General features: G+C 41.0%; 1 protein-coding gene and 1 pseudogene across 1 annotated transcript; both read left to right on the forward strand.

Moving 5' to 3' along the window:
* Nucleotides 1-13,790: 13,790 nt before the first annotated feature.
* On the forward strand, nucleotides 13,791-14,939 carry LOC115146516 (5-hydroxytryptamine receptor 1E-like; annotated as a pseudogene).
* A 2,392-nt stretch (nucleotides 14,940-17,331) lies between these two features.
* On the forward strand, nucleotides 17,332-18,819 carry LOC115146673 (glycoprotein hormones alpha chain 1). Its single transcript, XM_029688739.2, has 4 exons — nucleotides 17,332-17,418; nucleotides 17,548-17,660; nucleotides 17,900-18,087; nucleotides 18,290-18,819. Exons 2-4 carry the CDS (start codon nucleotides 17,567-17,569, stop codon nucleotides 18,362-18,364), a joined length of 357 nt encoding a protein of 118 aa, XP_029544599.1. The 5' UTR covers nucleotides 17,332-17,418; nucleotides 17,548-17,566; the 3' UTR covers nucleotides 18,365-18,819.
* Nucleotides 18,820-21,303: the final 2,484 nt, after the last annotated feature.

A 21,303-nucleotide genomic window follows, 5' to 3' on the forward strand; every position in this document is an offset into this window, starting at 1 on the left:
AGGTCCTCAGAGAGAGAGAAAGAGAGAATTAGAGAGAGCATACTTACATTCACACAGGACACCGGATAGGACAGGAGAAGTACTCCAGATATAACAAACAGATAAACTGACCCTAGCCCCCCGACACAAACTACTGCAGCATGTATTTATAGCCCAAACATGTATTTACAGCCTAAAATCGGACCATTTATTTGTGTTAATAGAAAATGTGAATGTGATCCAATTTGGTTTTGTATTAAAATGTATCAATCCGGGGCCTAGTGTTTAGAGCATTGGGCCAGTAACCGAAAGGTTGCTGGATCGAATCCCCGAGCTGATGATGTAAAAATCTGTCGTTCTGCCCCTGAACAAGGCAGTTAACCCACTGTTCCCCGATAGGCCGTCATTGTAAATAAGAATTTTTCTTAACTGACTTAGTTAAATAAAAGGTTCAATTTAAAAAAATAAAAAATTGATTGGAATTAAATAGACAAATCGTGATGACATACTGTGTGAGCAACTTACAGCAACAAAGGCCTACAGGACTCTAACCTGCATAAAGCAAACTCCGCCATGTTAGTTCTATTTTCCAATCAGTTGTTGCCAAAAATGTTTTAAATATGACCTGGTCAGAAATAATCTGGTCCCATCATAGTCCATATAAAACTGTTTTACAGCTGATTTATTACTATATCATACCCTCCAACTAGGGTCCAGAGTTTTATCTGGTTAGGTTAGCCCAGTGGTTTTCAAATCTCTTCTAGGGACTTTCACAATTTTGTGTTAGATGTTCACCTGATTCACCTAATCAAGGGTTAGCTGACAAGTTGAATCAGGTGTGCTAGTTCTAGAATAGATCAAATACATGAACTGGCTGAGGATGCTCGAGGAGAGGTTTGAGAACCACTGGGTTAGCCTAGCAGATCAGGAAAAACTCTGGGCCCCAGGACCCCCCTGTCTGCACAACACATATTGCAGGATCTATAAAATGTGAGATGATGTATCCTGACTGTTTATTGAAATACCCCCCTCCCCCACCATATCTTGGACCTGTGGTGCCACCTCTGAAATTACACAATGTTACAAATGAAGAAACATATCCTATGGGTATGCTCTACCACCCTCAAATTCAACTCTGGACCTTGAAACCAGTTGTACCCCACTAATTAGGAACTGATTTAGACCTGGGGCAACAGGTGGGTGCAATTCATTATCAGGTAAAACAGAAAACCTGCAGGCTCCGGCCCTGGCAGGGTAAGAGGTGAATACCCCTGCTTTACTCTCTCGAAAATTTCAACTTAGTATCTCAACATTTTGAGATAGTATCCCGAAATGTTTACTCGCGTATCTTGAAATTTCTACTTAATACCTTGAAATGATGAGATTGTATTGACCTAAAAAATGACATTAAAAAAATGTGCTGGGAATGGGCTTCCATAGTTCTGTCTAAAAGGGATGCAGCTTTTGTCAAATTTGACTTTTCGTAGCAGGTTTAGGAGAACTTACACAGCAGGTTAGGAGAATTAGCGTAGCAGATTTGGTTAGGAAAGGGTTAGGGTTAGCTAAAAGCCCCCAAAAATCTATTTACGATGTCAATTTGACCAAATCTGTACCCCAAATCAAATCCAAATCAAATGTTATTTGTCACATGGTGTAGACAAAAGTGTAATGCTTACTTACAATTCATTTTCCAACAATGCAGAGTTAAAGATAAATATAGAAAAAAGTTGAAATAGTGAGACTAGGAATAAATACACAGTGAATAACAAATAAAAATGAGTAAAAATAACATGGCTACCGAGTCGGTGTACAGGGGTACGAGGTAATTGAGGTACCTATGTATGTGTAGATATGGGTAAAGTGACTAGGCAACACGATAGATAACACACAGTAGCAGCAGCATATATAGTGAGTGTGAAAGTGTGTGTGTGTGTGTGTGTCATCTAGACATGACCAATTATCAACAGTAAATTGACCAATCCCATTACTGAAATGCATGAATTTAAGTGGAATTAACCTCAATCCTTTTCATTATCTTTTAAAAACTAGTTGGCTGTGTTTGATACTATTGGGATATGCTATTTTCAACTAAATTACAATTTTTTAGACATCATAGTAACTAGTATGTGTCAGTCAGGTTTTTAAGCTACACAGTTCAGATCCTATTGAATTTCACTCAATATTTTTTTGAAGAATAATCAGACACTAATTCCTGCAAACCTCTGAGGTGTAGAGGCCAATATTATTGTCTCAGTCTAACTGTCCTGGTAATGCAGGGTTGTATTCACTAGTACAAAACTTTAAATGTTTCGCAACAGAAAATAAAAACAATTGATTCTTATTGGACAAGTTCAGGTAGATACCTCCTGGTTCCAGTCTGTTTTCATCTGTTTGGTGCCTAATGAATGGTGCCTACGATCCTGCTTCTAGGGAGGAGTTGGAATCATCCTTGGTTGACAGGGGAGAGAACCGTAGTTAAACACCCCTGACAATCCCCTTTTTCACCAAAACATGTCACCCTCTTCATTGGCTTGTTCTCACTAACATCCGATGTAAACAAAGAAGTTCAAGCGATCAGGCAAACAGTGTTCATTCCAGAGACCGCCACTCTTATCACGAAATCCTGTATAGTTTGACTGTTTAATTCGATTAGTTGATAAATAGCTGTGATAGTCGTTGGCCCTAAAAAAGATGGAAACAAAAGTTGCTATTCTTCTGACAACAGTCAATCAAGACAACTTGTGGTTTGGTTTTTTAAAGATTGTGCTGCTAAACCGGCACTTGTGAGCACACTTATGCTTTTAAATCCTCTTACTGAGACCTTTTCTCAGTAGGCTAATGGCTGGCTGTATCACATTTGTATCATAGCCCCTATATATTGTCATGATCACATGACATCCTCCACCACAAGCTGATCACAAACCATGAGAAGTTGACTTGAATGCCCAGAGAGTTACATATTTTGCCAGAGCCATTTGAGCATGCCCTTTGCTTATTCATAAGGTGTGGAGCCTGAGCAAAGGGCATGACCAATGTCATTGTGCAGGGCCCTTGTCATTTATGAGCTCTAGGCTCACCATAAGACGGGACCCTAAGAATGATGGGTTTGTAACTAATTAATTCACTTGGCAAACGGAAGCCGGACATGCTGCATTAATTAAGCAAGCCATCTTTGTAAAATATGCTATTCTTTCTGCATATGTCACCCATGGATGACTCATAATCAATTTGCGTAGCTTGAAGGGGTGGTTGGAAGAAGTTTCTGAACTTCCTAAATATTCACATATGGCCACTGTATGTCTCCACATCTCAGTGGTAAATTTATAGGCAGGGAAAGCTGACCTTGATAGTGACCTGACTCTACAACACACGTATCTATTCAATCTCCCATTCAAGGGTCTGATTTCCACTGTCCCTCGGGAATAGGGATCCTTGCACGAATGGAGCTAAACATATGTTTGTACTACTTTAGTTATATTTTATACTCTAGTTATTACAAAGCATTGGTACCTATGACCTAGTCAGTTGTGTAGAGAAAGTGAGAGATTAACTATTTTAAAGTATTGTAGGATAAGTAGATTTGATTAATATGTTTCCCTCCAAAAATCATGATATTCTGTGTTATTAACTAGCTAGACCATTTACTCTCCGTAACTTACAGTTTAGGCTGTGCATTTGTCATTTAAATGAAGATTTGTAAGAAGGGCTCTAGCTAGTTCTTTTGGTTTATTTTCAAGTGCCCTTCAATCTTTTACATTACATTCAAAAACATAGTAGCCTGAAAGTCAAAGAGCTCAGCTCTATTACATTGAATGAATGTGTTAGCTCTGATCAGTGGTGGAAAAAGTGCCCAAACGTCATACTTGAGTAAAGGTAAATATACCTTAATAGAAAATGACTCAAGTAAAAGTGAAAGTCACCCAGTAAAATACTAGTTGAGTAAAAGTCTAAAAGTATTTGGTTTTAAATATACTTCAGTATAAATGTAATTGCAAAAATATACTTAAGCATCAAAAGTTAAAAGTATAAAATAATTTGAAATTGCTTATATTTAGCCAATGAGACAGCACAATCTTTAATTTTTTTATTTACAGATTACCAGGGCCACACTCCAACACTCAGACATAATTAACAAACTAAACATTTGTGTTTAGTGAGTCTGCCAGATAAGAGGCAGTAGGGAAGACCAGAGATATTCTCTTGATAAGTGTGTTAATTGGACCATTTTCCTGTTTAAAATGTCAAGGTAATCCACAGAAATTGTATCCATGTGCATATTACTCAAAAAGCTGTCTCCTGCAGAGAGGAACTATGATGTTGGCGATCGGGAGCTCCTGGCAGTGAAGTTGGCATTAGAGTGGAGACACTGGCTGGAGGGCACCCAGGACCCATTTCCCATCCTCAACGTACATACGGACAGCAAGGCGAATGAACCTGCGCCAAGTCAGGTGGGCCCTTTTCTTCACCAGATTCGATTTCACACTGACATATCACCCAGGTTAAAAAAACAAAACATCAAAGCCGATGCCCTGTCCTGTCTCTACGATTAGGGAGAGGTTCCTGTCTTGAGTGCACCCATAATCCCGCCCTCTCGAGTCGTAGCCTCCGTGCTCTGGGATGTAGATATGGACATTCGCCAGGCCCTGGAGAGGGAATCCACCCCTGCCACTTGTCCTCCTGAGTGCACCTATGTTCCCACATGGATAAGGGATAGGCCATTAACCTGGGCGCACACAGCTGTCATCGCTGGACATCTAGGTATTAACCGCACCATTCAGTCCATCTCTGGAAAGTACCGGTGGCCCACCTTGGTGCAGGACATCACTTGATATGTCAACTCCTGTTCTGTTCTCCCAATCTCCCCGGAACGCTCCAGCAGGGAAACTCCTTCCCCTTCCTGTGCCTCAGCATCCCTGGTCTCATCTGTCCATTGACTTTGTCACTGATCTCCCCTCTTCTGATGGTTTTACCACCATTTTGGTGATAGTGGACAGATTCTCTAAATACTTTTGTTTCATCCTTCTCGTCTCCCTACCGCTCTCCAGGTTGCTGAGGCACTGTTCCAGCAGGTCTTCCGGCACCATGGCCTTCCCGAGGATATTGTCTCTGATCGTGGCCCCCAATTCACATTATGTGTATGGAAGGCTTTCATGGAGAAGCTGAGGGTCATGGTCAGTCTCACTTCCGGGCACCGGCCCCAGTTTAACTGGCAAGCGGAGAGGATGAACCAGGAACTGGGGAGGTTCCTGAGGAGCCACTGCCAGGACCAGCAGGGGGACTGGGCCTGATTCCTTCCTTGGGCTGAATACGCCCAGAATTCATTGCAACACTCCTCCACCGGGCTGACTCCCGTGCAGTGTGTTCTGCGTTATCAGCCAGCCTTGGCTCCGTGGACTCAAATCAAATCCGAGCCAAACCGAAGCTCCTGCGGTGGATGATTGGTTCAGGAGCACAGGAGAGGTATGGAACGATACCCACGTGAGACTCCAGCATGCCGTCCGCCGTCAGAAAGAGCAGGCGGATTCCCACTGCAGTGAGGCTCCCGTGTTTCATCCTGGTGATTGCGTCTGGCTCTCCACCAGGAACCCCCTCTCTTCTCCTGCCCTGTAAGAAGCGGAGTCCCTGGTTTGTGGGGCCGTTCAAAGTCCTCAGGAGGGTCAGCGAGGTAGGGGTTGTTTAGGGGCCTCAAGGATTTTCTTTGCCAGTGTAGGGCCAATTTCCTGTCCCAGTTTACCCCTAAACATAGCCTGTTGCATGTGCTTTGGACCAGATACAAGGCAGTTGTATGAATCACCAACCCCAAGCTGTCTGCTGCCTTCTGAGGCTCTGTGGGGGTATTTACTTTACAGAGCTGTGAGACTGGGAACATGGCGGAGCAGGATTTATCTAAGGTTAAATAACCCTGTGTCAGAGGTGTGTACAGGAGGCGAAGTCAGATGCAGGAGAGCAGAGTGTAATAAACAGGCGCACTTTAATTCCGGTCCAAAAATGACAGCATATAAGAACAATAACGTGCCAAAAACACGGAACATAGCAAAAGTATAGCGCCTGACAAAATGCACATAACAATAAACAATTATACACAAAGACATGGTGGGGAACAGAGGACTAAATACATGCAGAAATTATGGAATGAAAACCAGGTGTGTAATGGAACAAGACAAAACAAATGGATATATGAGAAATGGAGCGGCGATGGCTAGAAAGCTGGTGACGTTGATCGCCGAACGCCGCCCGAACAAGGAGAGGAGCCGACTTCGGTGGAAGTCGTGACACCCTGGTCCATGGTCAATGATGCAAAGAACACCTCTTAAAAGAAGAGCTCTAACAGCGATCGAAGACATCAGGGTTTAGTTCCAGCAACTCCAAAAGCTCTGCCTACTGCTGGGCATATTAAGGGATGACAGAGCCTGTCCTGCTTCATACTGTCAGTACCTCACTGATCAAAGAAAGTCTTTGGAAGTCTGGGAGCCAGAAGCAGTGCTGTTGTCTCCATGTCAGGACCAGACGTTTACCCTTGCTAATGGCCAGTCCCAGGGGGGGGGCACTTGTGTAATCACAGGTGACCTTAGAATTTCTTCCCAGGTGACCTTTGAATGAAAGCTCCTGGTACTTTAATGTCGATGTAATGGCCAACTGCCATCCACTATTAAATGGCACCTGGCTTTACAGGTACGAACACAACTCAAATTAGATTTCATCAGGAACAGGCTGTTCCTGGCAAGGGAAGCATATTCTCTTCTTTATCTAAAGAGGCTCTCCATGTGCTGGCAGAATGATAGGCCACTTCATAACTCTATACTGTGTCTCCTCCACCAGTACTCAGATTTACTGGATAACATTTGGGATGTAGGGAACCATGTATTCAACAGAACGAAGCCAAACCAGATTCATTCATCTAGCATTACTTTCACACCTCTGATGATGTCCCTGTGAGTTGGGCTGGCTTTGTAACCTTCTCCAAGCACAACATTAGCAAGCAACAAAGTTGAAGCATACCTTGTTTAGGAAAGCCTTTTTAAGATACAAGATTCGTGGTCGTGCTAATGTCGACTTCACAGTTATAGGATATAGAGAATTTGTTCTCCATGACTTTGGCAAAAATACCAATAATCCATACATGTAATTACTAATTTCATTCAGACCCAATGAGGTGAAACTTAAGTAGACACTATCATTGAGCTTAGTGAAAGCTGTGATATAGAGGACAAAAGCTTCCCTTAATTGAATTAATCACAACTCTACTCATCATCTGAAAGGACGTGTATGGAATTTGAGGCAAAGGCTGTTGAAACAGTTTGATGTATGAGATTTCGCATTTGAGTCCTCTACTCTCTGGCTGGAGGTGATGTAAAATTAGAGAGGTTAGCTATTTTTCCCTTACACTGACAGCCTCAATCCAGCATGGACAAGTACATGGACACGCTATGCAGCCAAAGCCTTGGAGACCTACAGATGTAGGATCTTAATTTGATTACTATTTTGTTTGAGAATTCCCCTGTAGTGCAGGAAATGGAGACTAGTAGTGTATTTGAGCTTTAAAACGTTTTCTAAAAAGTTTGTAATTTCCACTATGAAATATCAAACTTGAATTGCCGAAAAACGAAAAATGTATCAACCCCTACAAAAATGTTTGTTAATTATAATCCACATAATCATTCAAACTTCCTGTTGCTGCAGGATTATTTTCCTACTGTCACAAAATATCTCAAATTAAGATTCTACATATTAAGCCAATGAATGAGGCCTTGGGAGAAGATCTTTGGGAGGGGCAGGAGTAACCACAACATGATGTTGCAGAGAGACAGGGTTTTGTAATGTTCATCATCACAATTAGCCTCATAGTAGGTGTTTATGACATGAAAGCAGACAGCTTTGAAAGTTCTCTATTTAGTCTGTTGATATTATTTATTTTCATTGAGAGGTTTATAGAACTGGGTCATTCTACAAATAGAGTGCCTTTTTGGTAGCCTAGTGTAGAAAATCTAGATCATAATACCGTAAGCCTCTCAGCTGCGGTAGGATCGATTTTCTTCATTTTAGGTTCAAAAGAAGCTTGTCGTCCTCTCACATGGTCCTGGCAACTTTACATTCCACTGTGTTTTGTCTAATTTTTTTGTTGTTGTTGTTTTTGTGTTTTGGAATGTCCGGTATCCCTGGGATACCATGCGGTCACAAAGTAAGTGATGTAAAACACATCTGTAGAATGAGTTCATTACACCCATAATGCTCATTGACTGGACCTTCCAAGTAACCTTAGGAATTATGCATCACAATCAGTGGAGGCTGATGAGGGGAGGACGGCTCACAATAATGGCTGGAACAGAGCAAATGGATTAGCACATGGAAACCATGTGTTTGTTGTATTTTATACCATTCCACCTATTCTACTCCAATCAAATTTCAATCAAATGTATTTATGAAGCCCCATTTACATCAGCCGATGTCACAAAGTGCTGTCATGACGTTGGCCTGGGGGTAGGTTTATGACAGTCATAAACACCCCCCCCCTTATCCTCTCTCTACCCTACTGATGTGACATTTGAAAATCCCTTGGTTAACATAGAGATTCTGGGAACATCAGAAAGTGGGGGGAAATGAACCATATTTTTGTAATCCGACCAGTTGAACATATGCGTGGGTACTTAATGAATATGATGTCAGTTCGGTTGTCATCTGAGACATTCTCATCAATGATAGGGTGACATAAACTCTACAGTGGAAAGTGTACACATTATAGTTATCGGATTCACATGGAATTGTTGTTCAATTTAAATGTTAGAATATAAAATGATTGGTGAAAAGATTCAAATGTAATTTTAGCTTCCAAATGAGAGATTTGGGTTTTCACAAGGTTAGGGCTCTGCTCAATCAGTGGCCCGCCCCTGTGAACAGACATGGGTTATAAAACTATGAAAACACACCCTTCTCCCTCCACTATATAAAGCCTTGACGAAAATGTAATCTCTTGTTCCGGGTACATTAGGATGACGATCCGATGTCAGAATGGTTCAGATAATAACTACAGAACGAAGCCAACCTCAGCGTGAGCTTTGGTTGCGAATGGTATGAACTTTGAACTCTTATTAACTACAGAAGTGATACCTCCTAGCCGTTGAGTTAGCAACAACAGCTAAAAGCGTGGGCTAGGAAAGGACAGTCAGACTATCCCGTCTACCACCTAACGACGACACTACAACGTTTCCCATTCACCTCCAGAGACACTCTTCAAAGGACTGTTGGGCAACACGGCCATCCATCTACCACCAACCTTAAAATTAATCACCTTAAAATGAATCACTAATAACATTAAATAAATAAGAATCTTCAGAAATTACTTTGTCAAAGCAACAAAATAACTAGGACTTTACAATGATGGTGAAAACATGGAGAAATGTTAGGGTTAAGTGGGTTAAAATCTTCCTGGAAGACACATAGCATGCACAGAAGAAAATGTCAAAATGCTGAATTGTGGCATTTTAGAAGTCTTTATTCATATTACAATCTGATTTACTGAGTTTTCCATGTCTATATTAAAAGGGAACTTCATTTAATATAACATGCTTTTAAAATTCAATATTTGTGCACAATTTCTAAAAACAATATCAAAGGGACAATAAAGGCACTCATTTCGTGGAATGATCCATAAATAAGATTGATTAATGCGACAGACACTTAATGGTCCAATCAAAATGGACAATGTTCAAAAAGGCCCCACATTTAACTACTGTATCCTCCTAACCACCAATGAGACAAGAGAAAAATATGTTCAATAGATTGCATCATGTAAGGGGATGGATGTAATTATTTATCATCCTAGAGCATCTGATCAAAAACAAAGTAAAGGGTTTCAGACCCCGTGCTTATTTATGAAACGCAAAAATGTATTTATTTTCGACCATATCAACATGTTAACTATTGCATTCTCTGTGACCTGACCACACACAAATCTCCCAGTGTTCATAAAAACTCTGGTCCTGTCCGTGGAAGTAAACTGGCATTCATCTGGCAAGGGAAAGTAACTAGATGTAGAGGAATGATTGGGCATGCAAGACAAAAATGGCACCCTATCATGTTAGAGTGATGAATCACTAATCTCACTTGCCCTCTGGCTGTTTGTGCTAATCATGTTTCGAGTTTCAATGTCACATGCACAAGTACAATGAAATGCCTTTCTTGCAAGCTCTAACCCCAACAATGACAGAATGTTAAAACATTGTTTTCAATAACAATGTAATACTAAAGATAACAAGGCAGAACAAAAACACACAATATATAAAAATAAGAAGAACACGATAAAGTAAGTAAGCATACTATATACAGGGTCAGAAAAAAAGTATGTGGACACCCCTTCAAATGAGAGGATTCGCCTATTTCAGCCACACCCGTTGCTGACAGGTGTATAAAATCGAGCAATGACATTCTAGACAATTCTTTGCTTCCAACTTTGTGGCAACCGTTTTAGTGAAGGCCCTTTCCTGTTTTAACATGGCAATGCCACCGTGCACAAAGCGAGGTCCATACAGAAATGGTTTGTCAAGATCGGTGTGGAAGAACTTGACTGGCCTGCACAGAGCCAGTCAAGAACGCAGACTGCAAGCCAGGCCTAATCGCCCAACATCAGTGCCAGACCTCACTAATACTCGTGGCTGAATGGAAGCAGGTCCACCCACCAATGTTCCAACATCTAGTGGACGCTGTTATAGCAGCAAACGGGGGACCAACTCCATATTAATACCCATGATTTTAGAATGAGATGTTCGACAAGTAGCTGTCCACATACATTTGGTCATGAAGTGTATGTCACTTTATATTTTATGATGACTTTTTTGGGTGGCGGTACCCCCTAAACCCCCTGGGCTCTGTACAGGGCACAAAACAACCACTCAGAGTTTAACAGGTTAATTAAGAAGAGATGCTGGACTGTTCTGGAGTGGCCGTCGAAGAGTCTAGGTCTGAATCACATCCATAACCTATGGCGAGATCTGAAAAAAGCATTTGGGGTAGGGAACCCCTCAAATATTGAAGAGCAGTTTGTGGCTGAAAAGTGGGTCAAATTGTCAGTAGAAAGATGCAGCAAGCTCATTGGTGGCTGTTTGTCTGCAGTTCTCTTGGCTAAAGGCTGTGCAACCAAGTACTAGCTCAGGGGTGCCAATAATTTCGTCCTTGCAATTTGTCTTAAAAATTTTAACTCTGTTTAGACATTTTTTATTGGTGAAATTTTTGAAAAATCCAATAACAAGGTGTGGTGCACAATTTTTTTATTTTTAAATTTCAACTTATTTTTAGAAGAAATTGAGAAACTCTATTCATCAAATATCCTCAGAAAACCCACATTGCAAAGAATCCCACACAAGTAGGCTACTCATCCAGCGACAATTTATATCTCATTAGTGGTCGCCATATTCATTTAAACCGTAGGATGCAGTTGCACACTATTGACTGAAGAGGTTGAATCTCTTTACTACTGCTGGGAAATAGCCAATGTGTGTTTTCATCCGAATTAGCCCGTGGGGAGTCTTTGTATGGTCATTTATAGTAATTCCATGCATGTGCGTGCACTGCGCATAGGAACACATAGGTTACTGTATTATACATATACTTGTATGGCATGGCGGGAAAGTTCCGTCTGTCGCAAACGTGCCCATGTTGCTAACCTCCCACGTCATGGAGGAATGTCACCTTTAATTCTCCAGGAGAGAGAAAGCCTACTGTCACTCCAATCGATAAATTGCCTCCCTTATTGGGCAGCAATTGGACAGTGCCAAACTCCCGCGCCGTGCGCACTCGTGCATTCCTCTGAAGTGATGGAGGTCCATCTGACCTGTCCTTAAGACGATATTGCTGACTTCAGACACATTTGAGTGTTCCATCACAAGAAAAAAACATTTATTTGGATACTTTCAAAGGATGAGACGAAATGTGTTGTGATGGATAAACGAAGATTGAACCATTCAGAAGGTCCACATTGATATATGTTGGTTGCTCTTTCATTATTTTTGGTAGCATACCATAGGCTATAACCTATTTGTTATGTGTTTTTTTTAAGGATAGTTTCATTTTATCATACCGAGGCTATGATAGGCTATCAAATTATCAAATAACATGTTGGTCATTAATAGGGACCAGCTTCCATTTTAATGCTTTTGTTTTGCTTCTTCGTCTAATCTTTGAATGCATTATGGCATTGCAAGAGGAAAATTGTAACTAATAACCTCTACAAAATTTGCTTCTTGAGTTTAATGAGAGATATCAGGACACCAGTTACAGGTGCTGCAGGTGTTGCAAAGTCTATAATTGAAAAACTTGGGGTGCATGCCCCAAACGTAAACTTTAAGACTATAACAAGTCAAATCAACTGTATGTTAAATATGTGCAAATGAAAAATAGTTGAGGAAAGGTCAAATAACACCCAGCACAAAGATTGCATATTTATCAATGGGAGTGAGTGAGCAATGGAATAACGGACAACAGGATGAAGGGTGATGGCCTTGTATGACTGATCCCTTTAGCACAGGAATGGCTGAGTCACATGCCACTCACTTATGGACACAATGCTCCACAGAGTATGTGGCACAGTATTACCATTATTGTTATCCCACAGACAGGTTTTGATTGATTTCTAAACTGAAATAATGTTGGTGTATAACTCAGCTCAGCCACTACCTTGACAAAGCGAAGGTTTAAGCCACAGGATGTGATAACAGCACAGGTATGCTATTTTTAGTCAGCTGGGTGGCTAAACCTGAAGAGCCACTAGGTGAAATGACAAAGTTATAGAAAGACAACATTAAATTATTTGAAGAACCACTGATTGCATGTGACGGATATAAATACTTAATTTGAAAAGGAAATTGCTGAACATGAAACTATTTGAATTCTGTTCATATTAGGCTTCCTTCTCTCAATGGATGCACACACATCAGGCTAGACATTTACATTCAAGATATTTACATTTAGAAATGCTTATAATTGCCTTTCCAATTAAAAACTGTGACAGACCCATCCCCGTGTTGTGGTTTGAGCAGGGATGCCCATGGAAGTAATGAAAATAATGCTTTTTTGTATTTCATCCCACATACATTGTATGTCCGTTGTTCAAGCATGACAAAGCCATAATACCATTTGCATAAGTAATGTGATCTGCAGCCATTTAAATAAGCCAGACTCTAGATATGTTTGTCAATTAAATTTTCTTTTCATAATTTTTTTTGTACCAACAGCTGTTTGGAAGTGTCACTGACTGAAATTGGTCCTTTTTAACATGGCCTTCATGAAAAACCAATTTGCCTCCGTATGCCAAACATCCAGCTACTCCCTAGTAGGCAGTAATAAAGTCTTGAGTGTTCCCTATGCTCCTAAATTGAATTTAGGGGCGAAAGGATTACATTTAGAGCTTCATGCTGAGTATTGACTTGACATTGATGTCATGGGGCTGCAATGACACAGTTAGAATACTATGCTGAGCATAACAGCCTCCAATATAACCGTTGAATCACTGATTCCCTGATCATTTCTGCCACCGTGTGGAGAAGTGATCTACTCATCGAGAAAATTTGTCATTTTGAATACAAATAACCTGTATCATGTTATAATATACTCTAATCAATGTTTTGTCACACAAAAATAATAAACCAAAAATTATGTTTTTTTCCCCCCCTTCGCAGTGGCTCCAAATATAATGGAAGGCACAGTAGGGAAAGCATAGTAGTAAGAAAGAGAAAAGGATCTGGATTAGGGACACAGACATAGTAATGGAGAACGAGGAGTATGGTAGATAGTTCTGGAGCCTAAGAGTTTAAATAAACTGCATGTCAGGACCAGAAGGCTCCTTCAAAATGGAACCAAAGACTGATATGGTGTTGGTAGTGATCTTTCTCAGCATCGTGACCCTGATCACTGCCTTAATGAACAGTGCAGTCATATTGATGATCATTAACACAACAAAACTCCACCTTCCCGCAAACTACCTGATCTGCTCTCTGGCTGTCACTGACTTCCTGGTGGCCATCTTGGTGATGCCCCTTAGCGTCATCTACATCGCCACAAAGAAGTGGCTGCTGGGATGTGTCGTCTGTGAGGCATGGCTGAGCGTGGACATGACCTGCTGCACCTGCATCTGTGTGCCATCGCACTGGACCGCCACTGGGCCACCAACTGCCACCAACGCCCTGGAGTACGCCTGCAAGAGAACCCCGCGCCACGTTGCCATCATGGTTACCATCACGTGGACCATCTCTGTCCTCATTTCAGTGCCGCCTCTGTTATGGAGGCACAGCGGAGATGACAACTTCGGCAATTACACCAAGTGTCTCATCAAGCATGACCACATCGGCTACACCCTCTATTCCACCTTCGGGGCCTTCTACATCCCAATGGCCATCATCCTCATCCTCTACTACCAGATCTTCATCGCAGCCGGACTTTGTACCACAAACAGAGCTCCTCGGGAGCCCAGTGTAAGAGGAGAGCCAGCAGCCACAACTGCCTCAGCAGCTGCCGTGTCGAACCAACGTCTCTCTGTGCGTCTGAGCAGTCTGCCTCGGACCCCACGCTAAACACTGAGCTAAATATACTAAATATACTCAAATATGACCGGGGGGGACCTGTGATGAGAGGACCCAGATCTGTGCATCCAGAGAGAGAGAAAAGCTGCCCGCACACTGGGCCTCATCCTGGGGACTTTTATCGTATGCTAGCTGCCTTTCTTTGTTAAGGAGTTACTGGTGGGCCTCCGGGTGTTTCATGCCTCAGCACAGGTGTCAGACTTTCTCACGTGGCTGGGATACGTTAACTCACTCATCAACCCCCTGCTCTACACCAGCTTCAATGAGGACTTCAAGCAGGCCTTTAGGAAACTGCTCCGATGTAACGAGTGCAAATATGACTGCTTTCTTGGATATGTCTGGGCTGATTGTTTTTTTGTTTTTTTTACCCCCCTTTTCTCCCCAATTTCGTAGTTTCCAATTATTAGTAGTTACTATCTTGTCTCATCGCTACAACTCCCGTACGGGCTCGGGAGAGACGAAGGTCGAAAGTCATGTGCCCTCCGAAACACAACCCAACCAAGCCGCACTGCTTCTTAACACAGCGCAGATCCAACCCGGAAGCCAGCCACACCAATGTGTCGGAGGAAACACCGTGCACCTGGCGACCTTGGCTAGCGTGCACTGCGCCCGGCCCGCCACAGGAGTCGCTGGTGCAAGGATATCCCTACCGGCCAAACCCTCCCTGACACGGATGACGCTAGGCCAATTGTGCATCGCCCCACGGACCTCCCAGTCGCGGCCGGCTGCGACAGAGCCTGGGCGCGAACCCAGTCTCTGGTGACACACTGCGATGCAGTGCCCTAGACCACTGCGCCACCTGGGAGGCCCCCTGGGCTGATTGTTGATTGGCTGTAAACAATATATTAAAGAAGCCATATGTTTTATACTTGAAGAATACATTTTCTTTTGGAATAAAAGCTGGTTTCATTCTGAGACAATTGTATTGCTCCTTTATCCAGAAGAGTTTGAAACAGATAATTTACAATAAGTATATACAGTGCATTTAGTTGACGATATGTTAATAAAAACAAAAGTAATAAAATACTAAAAGCAATTAGTCTTAATGCTTTACAGTAGCTTATAGAATTAACATTTTGAATCCAATAATACAATTACTGAGTGGAGTTATGACTCATGACATTGTTGCTGAGCTAAGAAGAGCCTTTAATGCTCAGAGATTTCATGTGCCATCCTCCATGCTTATTGAGTTACATCTGCCAGGGCCTAGTGTCCAACGCAACCAAGGCCGGGAGACTTAAAAACACAGGTAAACGGAAAGATGAAGAGATACTTCCGCAACTTAAAGGGGCAATCTGCAATTTAAACAATAACAAAGCCCACCCCACCACTGTTTCGGCACAGCTAAAAGATGGTGCTGGAGAAATGTAACCACTCAAATTCATAAACAACAATAGATGCAATAGATACATGATCAACATTATAGTTTTATCTATGTTTTTAGGCCATAAAGTGTTTGTTTACAATTACATGGAGTATAACAATGGAGTACAACAAGCTTATATTTGGGGTTCTGAGGGGGTACGACAGTTGAGCTAAGCTCATGAGGCATGTATAAGTTATAGTCTTCCAAGAATCAATGGGTATATATAATTCATTTAAATGTCCACAATTATTTTCCCTTTGATATACATCCTTTACATTTCCAACTTTCAGAGGTGGATAGATGGATATATTCCTGATTATTCTTCAAGCATTCATGAATTGTCATTACCTATTGTAATTACAGTTGAAGTCGGAAGTTTACATACACTTAGTTTGGAGGCATTAAAACTCGTTTTTCAACCACTCCACAAATTTCTTGTTAACAAACTATAGTTTCGGCCAGTCGGTTAGTATATCTACTTTGTGCATGACACAAGTCATTTTTCCAACAATTGTTTACAGACAGATTATTTCACTTATAATTCACTGTATCACAATTCCAGTGGGTCAGAAGTTTACATATACTAAGTTGACTGTGCCTTTCAACAGCTTGGAAAATTCCAGAAAATGATGTCATGGCTTTAGAAGCTTCTGATAGGCTAATTTTCATAATTTGAGTCAATTGAGGATTTGGCTCTCTGTGAGGGTAACATTATTTCACATACAGTATTTATTGCTTGCACACATGTTAGCACTGCCGTAGAGGATTCTAGATCAGGGCCAGGGTCTAGCCCTCATGGTTTATTTTAGAAACCCAGTTTATTTAATGAGAAATCTTTCACTTTTGTGTGTACATATTTACTCATTTTTGGGGTTATAATCCACCATCGAAAGATTAATCAGATATTCAAAGTATTAAAAATGACCTTAATAAAAACATTTTTTTACCTTTATTTAACTAGGCAAGTCAGTTAAGAACAAATTCTTATTTTCAATGACGGCCTAGGAACAGTGGGTTAACTGCTTGTTCAGGGGCAGAACGACAGATTTGTACCTTGTCAGCTCGGGGATTTGAACTTGCAACCTTCCGGTTACTAGTCCAACGCTCTAACCACTAGGCCTTTGTAATGATTTACAAAGCAAAAGACCATGAACATAAGGTAAACTAATGAACCAATGATCCCGCCTCGCCCCCAGTTGCATAACAACAGTTACCTAGTAACATCCCATCTGTTTAAGGGATTAGAAGCGCCCATCCATAGTCAGGATGGAAGTTTGTTTTGTCTTTCGGCTGCAGTGCAGTTCCTTTTTTCATTTCAAGGATTATGAGGCATGTGGCTAAGTGGCCAATGACTTGCACAAAGAGATCACTGATAAGGTTGGAGGGGTTTACCTAATCCTGGTTGAGCACATGGGCAGAGGGACAGCAGTATAAAAGTTCACGGTGGGAGCAGTATGCTCTTCACTGAGCACTGAACAGGCTTCCACCAAGAGACACACACAACAGGTAATGTTTTTTCCATTCAGTATGTTGTTTCTCCAATGTATATTTTACAGTCTTTTTGTGTTTATCAGCTATCAACTTCTGATATGTTAATATGTTGGTTTTGAATGATTTGTTAATTTTTCTTGTCAGATTATTGCCACCCGCCACTATGATGTGCTTGTTGAAATCAATTGGAGTATCCCTCATCCTGTCCATACTTCTGTACATGGCAGACTCTTATCCAAACAGTGACATGACAAACGGTAAACTTTACGTTACATTACCGTGAAAGTACTGTTTTTGTCCAAATGACCAGTGAGTTGTTCTTGGAGATGGCCTACTGTTGTCATTAGAGAATATAAATCGGTACATAACCTCCTTATTGCCAGTGTGTGTTTACAAGGACGAGAGACACACATTTGCGGTACAAGGTGAATAAAGTTCACAGATCAGATTGTTCATTCGAATTTTCAATTAATTTATGTCTTCACTATCTTCACAGTGGGCTGTGAGGAATGCAAACTGAAGGAGAACAAAGTATTCTCTAACCCGGGCGCCCCTGTCTACCAGTGTACAGGCTGCTGCTTTTCCAGAGCTTATCCAACCCCACTGCAGTCTAAGAAAGCCATGTTGGTCCCAAAGAACATCACCTCTGAAGCCACATGCTGCGTTGCAAAAGAAGGGGAAAGGGTAAGACAATATATTTAGCTAATTAAGTGTAGGAGTTGGGATTGATATCCTCAGTTTGATCATCTGACATGACGACATTCCTAGTGTCATGCACATAACGTGTAAATGTAACATTTAACAAGAACTAGAATGAAACAGAATGTGGTTTTTCAAACCATCTCTCTTTCTCTTGATTCTTCTTGTCCTTCTCCTCCTCTCTCAGGTGGTGGTGGACAACATCAAGCTGACGAACCACACAGAGTGTTGGTGCAACACCTGTTATCACCATAAGTCATAAACTGTCTGTGAGGCCAGAAATATCCTTATCGCAGAAGTAAAAGCTTGGCAACAGATACTAGGCATTTTGCACAACTTATTCCTGAAGTGTTTTAAGAGAAATCACATGTTAAGAGATCATTGGCTGCATTTGAACAAGCAGCCCAATTCTGTTATTTTTTCCAGTAATTGGTCTTTTGACCAAACACCTCAACTCTTCTCACATCAGATATTTTTCCAGGGTTGATCTGATTAATCAAAAGACCAATTAGTAAAACAAATATCAGAATTGGGCTGCCTGCATAAACCCAGCCAATGTCATCCACAAAAGGTGATAGTCTGCTGAGAATATTTATAGTGCTCTTAATATATTACTGTCACAATTATGAAGTTGTATTCCTGTAGCCTACTGTGTTGATCAAATGTAGACTTTACTATATGAATTGAATACTGATTAAAATGTTTTTCAGTATTTTACCACGTTGGGTCCTCTACTTCTTTTTTTGAGCAACTGATGCCTTGAAGTAAAACCAATGTTTATGGGTTTACGGAAAAAAAGAAAGAAAATAGTTTCTCTCCCAAGCCACACCACACTCAATAGCCTATGGATCAAAACTCAGGATTTTATTTTCACACAGCTGCCTCCAGGTAGGCTTAGAAGGCTGTTACACAGGCAGCCCAATTCTGATATTATTTTGTATTATTAATTTGTTTTTTTTGACCAATCAGATCAGCCCTGAAAAAGATATGATGTGAAAAGATCTGATGTGATTGGTCAAAAGACAAAATTAGTGGGGGAAAAAAATAACAGAATTTGACTTTAACTGCTGTCTATTCTTCTTCCGTGGATTACCCCAACAAGAGAAGGTCACAAGTGTTTCCCTAAAAGCTGTCTGGGTTTAAACACCTTCTATTGTACAGAAAGTGAATAGCTTAATCAATTGATAGTGACAGAATTAGATTACTTCGCAAGCAAAGTCAATTTTTTGTCTCCTCAGCTATGAAAGGTTATAGCTCAGCTTCTGAGTGTCAAAGAAACTAAACAATGATATCCTTGTTTCTAGCATAAAGCATAGTGGATCAAAGCACTGTTATAGGTCCCTTTATATAATCAGATCTGTTTAATTTTCTTCAAAATATTAAGCTAACAAGGGGTAAGTCTGTGTTTTCTGCCATTTTCTTTAATAAACTGTAGGCCAATGGCATACCATCTCTCAATTCGAGTTTTAATTTAACAGCCTTGACACAGAGGTAGGCTATTTAAAGAATGCATGGTGGGTGGAGGAATTGACCGCCAAATCTATGATTTTAACAGCCTATAGCCTAATTTTGTCTGTCAAACAGGTAGGCCTACCTCTTATTTCTTAAATAGGAAGAAAATGGCTCCAACACAAAGACCTCTTGTTGTTAGTAAAAACTAATTAAAATGGAGATGGTTGAAATGAATAATGCCGAATGGAATTTGACAAGTTTCAGCACCATGAACTGCCCATTTCTGATTGATTTTATTGCGGCTCCTGCTTCAAGATTGACCACCACCAGTGGCAGACTGTCATTCAGGGACGGTGGGGCAGAGCCCCACCTGTTGTGAGCCCCACATTTTTAGCAATTGTTATTACACATTTTTTTTTTAAAGGCCCACCGTCCCTGAATGACAGCCTGCCACTGGTGGTGGTCAATCTTGAAGCAGGAGCCGCAGCAAAATACATCAGAAATGGACAGTTCATGGTGCTGAAACTTGCCTGTTTGGCATGTTATTTTGACATGAATGAGTGCAATATATCAGTTCATTGGCCACAGATAAAATTACGTCAAATCACGTTATATATTCAGTAGCGTTCAAAATCTTGGCTAGCAGTCATCATCATGAATCAAGGCGACAATCTACTGGCAAATCCCTTTTAATCCTTGTCATATGAAGAGAAATAATGAAGAGAAATTATAGATAAAACGTATGCTCATCAACAATTGGACATAAATATTACACAAGTTGGAAATCTCAAATTCAATAATGAGTGGTTTGGAAGGAATCAGTGGCTAACTGCAAGCATTGCAAAACAATTATTAGCCTGCTATTCAGTGGAGTGGCTGTGAGGTCCCAAATCTTAGATTAAGGACCTGTTTTCAACATTGGCCATGCTGTCACTGAAGCATGATTTGTGCTGTGCTCAAAACAACTGTTAATTCGGAACTGCAATATCTGACTTCAGGTAGTTCAAGACATCTGGAAACTTAGGAAAAACGAGCTACGACTGGGAAAATAGGTTTTGAACTTTCATCCAACTCGGAATTGTAAATCGGGAACTCGGGCCTCTTTCTTGAGCTACGACCTGAAGATCACTCATGTCATCATGATCCAACTTTTTTCCCCCTGAGTTCCCAGTTGTCTTGAAAGCACCATAAATCCAGACAGACTGGAATGACAGACTTTGATAACAAAATTTGCCCACGAAGGACCGCCACGCCACCTTCCTGTTCACAACAATGCTGCTGCATAAATGACGTAATATGCATACTGTAGCTAAGAAAGTAATATTATGTGTCTCACCCTAATAATTGGGTCTATTTTCACCTCTTAATTTCACCTACTGTTCTGACTTTTTTATTTAACTACGCAAGTCAGTTAAGAACAAATTATTATTTACAATGACAGCCTACCAGGGAACAGTAGGTTAACTGCCTTGTTCAGGGGCAGAACAACATATGTTTTTACCTCGACAGCTCAGGGATTCAATCCAGCAACCTTTCGTTTACTGGCCCAACACTCTAACCACTAGGCTACCTGCTGCCCCAAACTTGGTGGTGCACATGTAGCCTATAACCCGCTTTTGAGAAACGTAATCATTGAATATTGTAAGAGCTTTCATTGTCTGCTTATATTCCCCCTTTATTTATCCTACGTCCGTCCTATCTCGCTCATTAATGTCTTAATAGAAATTACAGATGGCCTCTTGTTCGCTT

The sequence above is a fragment of the Oncorhynchus nerka genome, linkage group LG18, assembly GCF_034236695.1.
Source record: "Oncorhynchus nerka isolate Pitt River linkage group LG18, Oner_Uvic_2.0, whole genome shotgun sequence".
NCBI lineage: Eukaryota > Metazoa > Chordata > Actinopteri > Salmoniformes > Salmonidae > Oncorhynchus > Oncorhynchus nerka.

What these genes read in the sequence shown, in the direction of transcription:
- LOC115146673 (XM_029688739.2), top strand. Translation starts at nt 17,567, where the DNA reads ATGATGTGCTTGTTGAAATCAATTGGAGTATCCCTCATCCTGTCCATA. An exon ending in AAACAGTGACATGACAAACG is followed by an intron (nt 17,661 to 17,899) that starts GTAAACTTTACG and finishes CTATCTTCACAG; the next exon opens with TGGGCTGTGAGGAATGCAAA. An exon ending in TTGCAAAAGAAGGGGAAAGG is followed by an intron (nt 18,088 to 18,289) that starts GTAAGACAATAT and finishes CTCCTCTCTCAG; the next exon opens with GTGGTGGTGGACAACATCAA.